General features: G+C 49.3%; 1 protein-coding gene and 1 pseudogene across 2 annotated transcripts; both read right to left on the minus strand.

Moving 5' to 3' along the window:
- Nucleotides 1-876: 876 nt before the first annotated feature.
- Nucleotides 877-2533, minus strand: LOC309414584 (thiol S-methyltransferase TMT1A-like; the record flags this gene model as incomplete). The annotated part of the gene is made up of 2 exons (XM_082011929.1): nt 877-1113; nt 2030-2533. The coding sequence occupies 2 exons, from the start codon at nt 2531-2533 to the stop codon at nt 877-879; spliced, it is 741 nt and encodes a 246-aa protein (XP_081868055.1).
- Nucleotides 2534-5149: 2616 nt separating this feature from the next.
- LOC309414449 (thiol S-methyltransferase TMT1A-like) lies at nt 5150-7425 on the minus strand (annotated as a pseudogene). The gene is made up of 2 exons: nt 6977-7425; nt 5150-5369 (listed from the first exon to the last, which is right to left on the minus strand). The product of its transcript is annotated as a thiol S-methyltransferase TMT1A-like (transcript).
- Nucleotides 7426-11054: the final 3629 nt, after the last annotated feature.

The following is an 11054-nucleotide window of genomic DNA, read 5'->3' on the forward strand; positions in this document are numbered from 1 at the left end:
CGCCAGGAGCGGCGGCAGCAGCAGCAGCGGCAGCAGAGCGGCGGCGGGCCGGCCCCGCCGCATCCTCCCTGGAGGGGGACAAAATGGCGGCGGGGCCGGCCCGGCCCGGCGCCCGGAGCTGCCGCCAACGGCCGCTGAGGCGGCGGCGCTTCCCGTCTGAGCCGCGGCTTTTCTTAAAGGAACTCCCCGAGCGCGTAACGTTAAACACGAGTCTTTTAATGCTCTGGTGGCGAACAGAGTTAGAACCGATTACCGCGCAGGCAGGCAGGCAGCCAAGTGACCGAGAGGCTTTGGTAAGTGTTATTTGGGGAGGCAGGGTGTGTGCCTGCCCTCCCCCTCACACCCCCGTCTTTTGTAACTAAGTTCTGGCGGCTGAGCAGCAGTGGGTGTTGCGGGTTTGCATGTGACTGCTCGCTCTGTGAGGCTGGAACATCGACAGCTGAGGGCCGTGGGGAGAGGGGCGCGGGTTGAGCCCAGCGCCAGCGTACCATGGCTGCCCGAGCCCCGCCTGCCCGGCCGCTTCCCAGCGTGGGGAACACCTGAAGGAATCGTTTCCCAGAGTTAACCTGACGTAGGCAGAAGTTCCCTTGACTTAATACGTTCTGTTTTTCTGCTTGCTGGGCTGTTTTGCATTCTCCTGCAGCTTCCTCCTGGGATGGAGCGCCATGGGCTGCGCTGGGGTCCGGCGAGGCGCTGTCAGCAGCACCAGGGCTTCAAAGTTGCTTAGAAAACGGACCCTCTCTTCTCGTTTGGCACTTGAATCAGAAACTTAATTAAAGTCCTTCACCATGTTACCTAGATTCGGACATCTGGATTAGCCTATGCCACGTTGATTATGGGGGGGCAGGGGAGAAGGCCTGGCAGGCGGGGGGTGAGTTACTTCACGGCGTACCCGATGATGTGGGGCTGAATGGGCGTCCAGGGCAGCGCTATGCTTATGTGTTGGAGGTTCAGCTCTGAGAATCGGGCCTGTTCGAGATTCTTCCATAACTCTCTCGTTAGGCAGCATCCATCAAAGACGAGTTTCCAAGTCGGATAGCAGATCTGCTGCCAAAAATACTTCCAGCTGGAATGATCAGCGGCCACGTGCTCCAAGAAATAGAAAGCGCCTCCCTGGGGAAAACAAAGTCGTCTTACAGAGCCGCAGCAGGTGCTGGGGTTAGGCCGAACTTCTCCCTCCATCCCACCTCCTCTCAAATACAGACCAGTGCCTGTGCAGTTTGCTCACTCATCACTACTCTCCCGCCCCTTCCCTGCCCGCTTTTTGCTTTTGTGGTGTCAGTTGGAATTAACGTAAGCAGGAAACTTGCAGAGATTCAAAATGCTTATTCAGAAAGCGTGGGGGATGTACTTACTTGATCCCTCTTTTATCATAGCAATAGTTTGTTGTCTTTTTGTTTTAATTACAGTTGCTAGCATGTCAATTTTTTCAAAGGAAACTAAGAGAAATGTATAAATCCTACTCAGTTTTTGACAACCCGGAGGATTGTGTTGAAAATGCCATTTTAAAGGCTGAAAGTTTATTGCAAAAAATACCCCAACAAAACAGATTTTTTTAATCTTTACCTTGATTAGTATACTACAGGGAATGCCTTCAGGCATTTAACTAGGCTGGTTTCGTCATACAGGTAGATCAAGCCCCACTTCTAAGAGGCTAAAGCAGTTTATTTAAAATGCAGACTTTCAGTCTCGATCAGAGAGTTTCCCATCCAAAGGAATCTGGTGTGTGGGGGAGGGACACCACCACAGGAACCAGTTCTGCTTTAAACGATATACCATAATTACTTTCAAAATTAGTGGCAGTTCTAGTTAGCAGACTGTTACTATTAGGGTTTTACTTTTAAGAATAGGACAGACTGAGCAGTACGTTGCTACTGCTTTGCACCATTTAGCAGTGCAGAGTAGCTGTAGGTAAATAAACTAGGTCTGGTTTGTAAGCTCAAACACAGCCTTTTTTCTTTTCTTTTGGTGCGGTGCCTCTGGAATAGATGATAAAAGTAATAACAAAACTTTTTATCCAGATACTCACTGGTCTGAGCACTCGCAGTACTTCCTTCAGGGTGCCGTTCACGTTGTGCACAGAGCAGAGAACCAAGGTGCAGATGACGGCATCCACAGAACCGCTGGGCACCTGGTGCAGGTCTTCTCCTGCAGCTACCAGGAAAGGCTCGTAGTGGACATGCTGGTTCTTGTTCATGCTTCTCGAAAGGCCTTGCTGGAAGTTGGGGTTTATGTCGGTGCACGTGACTTTGCAGCCTGGTGGGTAGAACTGGAAGTTAGCACCGCAGCCAGTCCCGATCTCCAGAAGCTTCAGCTCTCCTGAGGGGTTCTTGAAGTCCGGCAGATTACGAAATAGCTCCTGTTTCTGCTTCTTTGTTTTCCTCTCATGAATTGCAGAAAGCTTCTCTAAGAAGAAAGGAAAAAATACCTTCCTACAGAAAGGTTCCCATATGCCCAGGAACGATAGCAGGTAGATGGGCATGGCAAGCAGCGCGAGGCAGGCACGGCAGAAGAGGATGGTGACCTCGGTCATTTCCAGCGTAGGGCAGAGGATCCGTACGAAGCAAAACTAGTTCTTCTGTGTATTAGAGCCCTTGAAATTCAGACCAAGCTGCATTCATGTACTTCCCGTGTTCCTTTTGAAGTATATTCAGCTGCTTGGATTGATCTAGTAGACTTTTCTCTAAGGCTGATTTTAAAGTCCGGTCACAGGCCAGGAAGGGAAAGGCAGGACTGCATACCGAAGCGTCGCTGTAGCGTCCCAGCTCCGGCAGAAGAGGAGCTGCCAGTCTGTTACGTAACCTGGATAAACTGGGCACTACGGCTTCGTATGTAACCACTGGCAAAATGTCAAAAGATGCCCTAATTTGGTGTTCAGCAGTTTCAGGTTACAGGTCATATCTCTTAAAGCAACCGTGTGTTGTCTTTAGTCAGCTGAAGGAAACTAATCTGAACTCCGGACTTGCTGTAGGCGTTTCGTTAGGAGTTTGATTAACACTTCAGTTAAAAAACATTTGTTTAAGAGTTAATTTACCACTCCGTTTTGTAAGTAGCTGGATGAGCTAGTCAGCTGCTCGCTCTGTGCTCTCTCTGCAACAGCAGCTTTCAGTCTTTCCACTCTGTGGACACCTAAAATACTTTGGTATGTGCATATGGGCTCTTTTGCAGTGAGTGACCTTGCTTGTCTTCGTTATCTTTCAGACCTTTGACGGGAATCATGGAACAGAGATAAAACAATTTATTAATTTAGTAAGCACTGCATACAGTATATGGCTTGGTTTTACTAACTTCATAAGCTTGAGTCAACAATGAACAGTCTGCTCTATGCTAAATGCATTCAGTAAAACTTCAACTTTGCAGTCGCCAGTGCTTTTTCAAAGGACTTGGCAGCAGTGCAGGTTAGCCACTAGCATTTAATTGCTCTGCTCCAGGTGAGCCTAGCACAGGGAAAGAAGGACTTAAGGTCCCTAATAACCACAGAATCACAGAAGGGTTTGGGTGGGAAGGCACCTTTCCAGGCCATCTAGTCCAACCCCCTGCCATGAGCAGGGACATCTTCAACTCGACCAGGTTGCTGAGAGCCTGGTCCAACCTGACCTGGGCAGGTCCAACCTGATGGGGCATCTCCCACCTCTCTGGGCAACCTGGGCCAGTGCTTCACCACCCTCAGTGTGAAAAATTTCTTCCTTAGAGCTAGTGTAAATCCTCCCCTCTTTCAGTTTAAAGCCATCACCCCTTGTCCTATGGCTACAGGCCCTGCTAAAAAGTGTCCCCACCTTTCTTTTCAGCCCTTCTCAGCCCTGGCAGCTGCAGTAAGGTCTTCTCGGAGCCTTCTCTGCTCCAGGCTGTTCCCCCCAGCTCTTCCAGCCTGTCCTCCCAACAGAGCTGTTCCAGCCCTCTGAAAGGCAGTTTTGTTGTGAATTGCATTGGAGAATTTTGTTTTTCTGTTGATAGCTAGTCCTATGTCCGATGAGTTACCTCCTCCCTCTAGTGGTAATAAAGCAAATATAAAATCCAGCATACGGCGGCATCGTTATTAGACTGCTTTATTAACGAACTCTGTTGTCATACCTTCATACCTCCACCTTGCGGCAACTATATTAGAGAAACAAATGTGAACAATGGGAACTACTTTCTGTGTAGACCAGTTGGATGTGTATGGAGCACAAAATAGAGACATTAATGCATTATTTTCCTATAAATATAACCTGTACTGGGTTTTAATTCCTTGCTGCTATACTGCAGGAAATCATAGAAGAGGGTAAACACTGGCCAAGAGAGCAGCACCTTCTCTTGGTGTCCAGAGTTCACGTTTCTAATGGCACTCCTGGGTTTAAGAGAGACCGCTTTAAGGTGTGATCTAGATTGGAGGGCAAGTAGAAAATGAAGAATTTAAGCATAGCTAAAACATGTTAGTAGAGCATGACAAAAGGGCTCTAAGGACATGGCTGATCTAGTAACAGCATTTTACAGTGCAATTGAGATTTCTGCCATCCGATTTAACAAACATCAATTTTTCTCCCAATGTAAAGAGAAGTTCTGGGCTTTTGCTTTGTATGTGGCTGTTTCAAGTTAAGTCTGTGCTGATAGCATTAGCATCTAATGGCCAGCGAGAACTATGCCTAGTGAAGTGGTGGTGTAATGAGCGCTTCCCTGAATAAACTGTCTGTCAGGGAGGACTGTGCTGGCGCGGGCGAATGAACGCCTGCTCGTAAATATGTTTCATAATGGGAAGACTGAAATGTAAATGCTCGTACTGGTGCCGTATCTATTATGCATGTGTCCTGTATCGGAAATGTTAGAGGTTGGGCATTATTCTCTGCCCTTAGAGAAACGTTAGCCCTCTGCAGTTGCTTGCATGTGGCTTCTGTTTCCTTTCTTCCCTCTCCCCCTTCTCAGCCCTCTAAGATGCTGACGACTCCTTCAGTTTGTATTGGATCTAGACTTCTTTCCTGTTTGCCTGGCCCCTGCACAGCAGCTGTAATCCAGAAAGCCTGTCTAACAAATAGAAGAATGTGATTCCCAGTTTGAATGTGCTGTGGATGCTTGGGACGTTCTCCATACTTTTATTGTACGGGTGGAAAACCTCCTATAAAGCATGAAAGGAGAACTGAAGGGTGGTCCTGTGTCCTGCAGTGCTCATGGTCATTTATTTTACTGCATACCCAATGATAGGAGGACTAGTAGGAATCCAGTAAGGTGTGATATGAATGCATCTCAAATTCAGTTCTGAGAAACTACTTTTCTCCAGCTCCTCTTCTGTCTCTGGTGAAGGAACACCCATGTCCAAAATACTTCCAGACCTTTTGCCAAAAGTAGGTCCACCTGGAATGATCTGCAGCCATATGCTCCAAGTAGAAAGCTCCACCCTGGAAAACAGTGCCATGAACAACAAAAAAGTAAAAGGACTTAGTTCCACATACAGTTCACCTCTGTATGTAGAATTTTACCTTTTGCATATTGGTAAACATGCCTTTCTGAAGACCAGCCTCCTTTCCTAGATGTTACACATGCTAGATTCATGTTTGGTTTGAACCGTGAAGTCTCTGAAAGTGCCTCCCATTCAGTTTTCCTTGAAAGTGGTGGTTGTTACTGGATGACTGCACGTTTACTGAGAGGTGCGGTTTAGGACTGTGCAAGAGGCAATGCAGTCTGACAGCAGGAACCGCTGCCGCTGGGCTTTTGTCTCTGCCTTGGGTGGTCTTTGACGAACCATTTTAGCTTCCTTGTGTTTCAGTTTTTCTCATCTGAGCAATGTGAATAAACAATTTGTTTATTCTTTATAACAGCAAGGAAAAGGGTTGACTTCTTGGCGTTTATAAAACATGAGAGATAGCTTTAGCAAGCAGAAATCTAGTGTCCCAGGGAGAGAGGCTACAGTCAGTATATGTAGTGTGCAATAGTTCTGTCATTGTCAGTCTTGTGAACCCTATCAAAGTTTAATTGTGTCTTTGACCACATCTGTTCAATGTCTTTCCGTGTTTATAAATAACAGATAAGAGGCAAATCTAGTATTGTAAGCAAAACTTTCCTGTAAAACCTGTTCAGTGAGGCCAAACAGAGAAGTCAAAGGTTCAGAGCTGAAGTTTCCTTCCTTTCTTAGAGGAGCGTGTTGGGTATAATCTTACTCCCTCGTCCCTAGTTTTGCTTTGAAAGAGTGTACAAGATTGCCTCGAGGAATTAATTAGGCTTTCAGCCACATGCAGGGCTGAAGTCTCATTTACACATGGAGGCTCTGGCCAGTTACACAGATTTAGCTCACCTGTGTGGGTAGGATTTGTGTTAAGTTTAATTTAAACTCTTCCCCAGTTATTCTAACTGGAGAAAAAAGTACTGGGAGAGAGATACGTGAATGTGGCATTTACAAGCACCACCTTAGAATATAATGAAAATACCTGCTTAGGGGGACAAGGTGGACAAGTTTTAAAGATCAGAGAGAGAATTGCTAGAGAATACATGTGGGAACTATGAACTGAAATTGTTGTTAATAATTTACCTGTGTTACAACACACATCCCTTCCTCTACCCTCCTCTTACTCCACCACTGTACTGCAGTAATCCTGCCTATCCAGTACTGCTCTGCTCCTCCCAGCTCCCAGGACTGCCCAAGTTGCTTTTTTGGGTTTTCTTCTTTTTCTTTCTGAAACAGCTTTGGCCTTGGAGTTTTTGCAGGCTGCCTGGACTGAGCAGCAGTGTCTCACTTGCCTGGGCAGTCGGCACCACCCTGCAGGCACTCCCCACGGTCTGCATGCACGGCAGCACATCAGTCACGCTGAGGAGTGAGAGGGAAAGCAGGCTGAGCTGGTTCTTTCATCTGCAGCTGAAGCAGCACGAAAGAAAATTACTTATGAGTGGATAAGTGGGTATGATGGTTGATTTTAAACTCTTTCTTGGCCTGGTGCAGGTGATGGTCACATGTAGGTCGGTGCACACCACTTGGCTTACCGCGACACAGATCGGCGCTGCCCCAGTTTACCAGCCTGAGCACTCGCAAAACCGCCATCAGGACTTTCTTGCTGTTGGTCACAGAGCACAGCACTAGGGTGCACACTACCACGTCCATGGCACCATCTGGTATTTGATGCAGATCCTTGCCAGAAGCAACCACCAAATGTTCAAGCTTGAGGTGCCGGTTCTCCAAGAGGCTTTTGAGGAGGAGCTTTCTGCAATTGGGATTAGGGTCGGTGCACGTAAACTGGCAGCCTGGTGGGTAAAAGTGGAAATTGGTGCCAGTGCCCGTGATGATTTCTAGAAACATGAGGTGGCCTGAAGGGCCTGAAATTTTTCTTAAGTTGCTGAACAGCTCTTATTTCTGCCTGTAGACCTTATGTAGACGGGCACCATGTTGGCCCTGATGTATGTGAGGACTTTCTTGTAGAAGGAGTCTGGTAAGCCCAGGCCCGCAAGTACATGGAGGGGCAAGAGGAGGAGCGGAACACGTCACTGGAGGAAGGGGACGAGCACCATCCCTGCGGCTCAGAGCCAAGGTGGCTGGTGTCAGGCGGCATGCACACCCTGCCCCACACACCCTGCCTGGTCCGCAGCCGTTGCTGCTGCCAGGGCCAACCTCTGAACCAGATGTCTGTCTGTCCTGTCTGTCTGGCCGGGACACCGTACCCTTGTGTAGCAAAAGGATTGCATCCGCGATACAGGAGTTCTTTTAGACTATACCAATCTCTCTGGCTATCCACATGTAACAACCCGTTTAAATATGTAGTCATTCCAGCTACTAAACTTCAGCGGCCCTGCGTGGTGTCTGTGATAGCAGAGGTACACAGTCACCCGGTTATTAGTGCAGAAGCACAGACACCCTGTATGCTTTGCAGAGGCGTGTGCCTGACTTATCCCTGTCCACAAAGCCTAGGAACTGGTGAGGCAATTCGGAGGTCACTACACCGAAGGTGAAAGGAGAAGTGAGGGCTGTAATGATGAAATGAGAAGGGAGTATCCTTATCAAGCCTTTTTTTTTTTTTTTTTTAACCAAACAGCTATGTGCTCCTTAAAAAGGCAGCACAGTGCCAGGGAGTTACTGTTCAGATCGAGAATTACAGAATTGTCTTAGTTCTCTTGCGTAAGTTCTGGGTAGTTTTGTTCTCTTTTAACCAAAGGAGGGGGTTTATAGTTTTTATTAGCTTTACTGTTCTGATTACAGGCAAGCAAAATCATTAGCTGGAGTTATAATATTTATCTGCTTTACAAGGCGGCATTATTTTGGAAATACTTTCGAACTCTGGGCATGCGCATTTGCTGAGGATTCCCTTTCGACCTGGATCGGGATGATGAACTAGATGGCTCTGCCGGCTGATCAGAAGGGTGGATGGGGCAGTCTGCGAACGTCTAACTCTGTATAGGGATTATGCTGAACTCCATGGCTCTTACCTGGGATAGAGTCTCTCCTAGGCTCTGCCAGGATTGCTTAGGTCAATGAGGAACTTTTGTTGTTGTTGGTTTGTTATCACTGTTAAACCTCTGAGGGCATTGACCTATTTATTTCTTTAAGCGCCTTGCTTAAAGATATCTTATACAAACTGTAATAACACTCTTAGGGCCCCAGAATGTCCTTGAAGTATTTCTGGTGCGTGGCCCGCCGCAGAGGGACGCGTGTACCCACAGTTCCCAGCAGCTCTGTGGGTGCCCTAGTTGGAAGCCTGGGTGTGCTGCTGCATTTCCATCGCGGGGTCGGCTTGCCTTGCTGCCTGCCTGGTCCCTTCGGCCGGTGCCGGCAGCTTTGCCTGGGTGCGGCACCGTGAGCTTCAAGCCGCTGGCACCGTTAGCTGTGTAGAGAATGTGGTTTTTTTGTTATGTGACTTAACTTTTATGTTTGGACACTTAAACACTCTGTATTTGGGAGATGCTATCCTGTTTCTCAGCAGTTTGTTATCAGTGGATTTTTTCCTATATTCCAGTGGTTTTATTTCCACTTACGTCACATCTGCTGGAAATTTAAGCCTTAGTGAGAACCAAGCTACAGAAGGTCCAGTTTGGACTGAAAATTTATCAGAATCTGTAGCTTTCTGTAGCAGTTTATTTGATGTCTGTGTAAATGGTTTTGATCAGTTATGGCTTGAGATATCTACATTTTTTTGGTTGCATCTGCCCTTGTGTTGCAGTAGGGTAGTCCCATAAAAGTCAGCGATGTAAAGTGAGGGCAGATGTAGTTCCTGTGTCATTTCTAAAGCAAGATAAATGAGTCCTCCAGCACAGTGCTGTGCCCTGCTAGCTTGTCTGCTCAGCACACAACTCCTCAAGCTCTGCTCAGAGGACAAACATTTAAAATTCTGTGAAGAGGACATTTTTGCAAGGTGGATTTCCACCCACCCCCCCCCAAACAGCAACCTAATACAGTGTTTCAGGCTGTTCTTTCAGAGACACAGGCACAGTCTTATTGAGAACAAGAACTACGTAACAATAAAAATTGATCCTAAAATTGCAGTCATAAATTATAGGTGTAACATTATAGGCAGAAATTCTATGTATAAAGGAGGAGGAGTTGTCTCTTGTAACTGAAGAAGGGTAACTCGGGTCAATTCTTAGCACTCCCTTATTCAGTTACTGGAAATCTGCATACACGACGGGGCTGTAGCGGAGGGCAGTGTTCCAGAGCAGACTTCCACCTCTCCAGTGAGCTGCTGGGCACAGGGAGCTGTGCAGCTCCCGAGAAACCTGCCAGGTGCTGAGGAAGGGCCTTGGAGAAGAAATCGAGTAGCCCAGGGGGCAAGGAGAAGGAAGAAGCCAAGGCGGTGCCTAGATCGACCGGAGAAGGAGCATCACTGCATGTATGCCATACGTGTCATTTTGGCAGTTCTTTATTTCCTTCGTAAAATCTTACATCCAGGGATGAGATCACAGAGCTCTTCTTGCTGATGCAATCTGTGATGTGCATGGCCAGTTGAAGTTTTAGCTTGTCCTGAAACGGTAAAAAAAAAAACAACCCACAAAAACAAAAAAAAAACAAAAAAAAAAGAAAGGCAATGTGTTTGGCTGATAGAAAGTTTTCCTTTTGTTCTGTTGACGACATTTGTCACAGATCACGCTCCGCGGGTGTTTGTTACAGGACTTTTGCGTTATTTCTGAAGCCTGTTCTGCAGGGACAGTAAATTAGACTGAGGTGCAATCCCGGCCTAAGCAAAGCTGGGCTCCAAGAGGCAGAAATTGTTGTTCCCGAGCCGCATCCAGCCCGGGCTGTGCGCACCCCCGCCGGGCGGGAGCCAGCCTGGGGCCAGCTGAGCATTTCCAGCAGCGCGGGGTTTTTCCACCGGCACCGACACGGTTCCCCGGTATCTCGGACGATCGCGATAGGGGCTGATGCTGGGAGCTGCGTCTGTGGTACCGGTACCGGCTGGGCAGGCCCCGCTCGTCCCTGGGGCTGGCGTGAGCACCGGCGGTTCGCGAAAGCTCAGCTTAAGCTGGCCCAGAGCTGCGGCCCGGAAGCCGCGGTAGCGCTGCGGGCGGGGGGCCCCGGGCCGCCTGGCCCTCCCCCGGTAGGGCTGATCGCCGCAGGCACTCGGGGAAGCGTCTGCTCCGCGGGGCGGGGGCGTTCCCCGCGCCCCCCGGGCCGGCAGCCGCCCCGTGCGGGCGCCGCGAGTTTTGCCACGCGCCCTCCGCCCCCTGGCGGCCGGGCGGGGGTCCGGCACGCCGCGCGCCGAGGGGAGGGGAGGGGAGGGGGGGCAGCGCGGGCAGCGCACCAAGATGGCGACAACCGCAGTTCCTCCTGCAGCTCCCCCACCTCCGCAGTCCAGCAACGCCTTGCGGGAGACGCGCTAGTGCAGCGGCCACAGTAAGTTGCAGCCCCGGCGCGGGGATCCCGCGGGGAGCGCTCGGGGTCTCCCAGCCTTTGATCCCGCGGATTTTTTTTTTTTTTTTAATTCATGCCCCCCCCCGCAGCACACACTTCCCCTGCTCCCCTTCACCCCCCGAGCGGGGACTTTGCCGCAGAGCGATTTTCCGGTGGCTCTTGGCTCGCGTGGGGGGCGATCTCTGGTGCGGACGGGAGCCGGCTGGGGGGCCGGGGTAGCCCCCTACCCCAAATGCGCCTCTTCCAGCGGCCGCGGGCT

This window comes from Phaethon aethereus (assembly GCF_964289735.1).
Source record: "Phaethon aethereus genome assembly, chromosome: 29".
NCBI classification, from domain to species: domain Eukaryota; kingdom Metazoa; phylum Chordata; class Aves; order Phaethontiformes; family Phaethontidae; genus Phaethon; species Phaethon aethereus.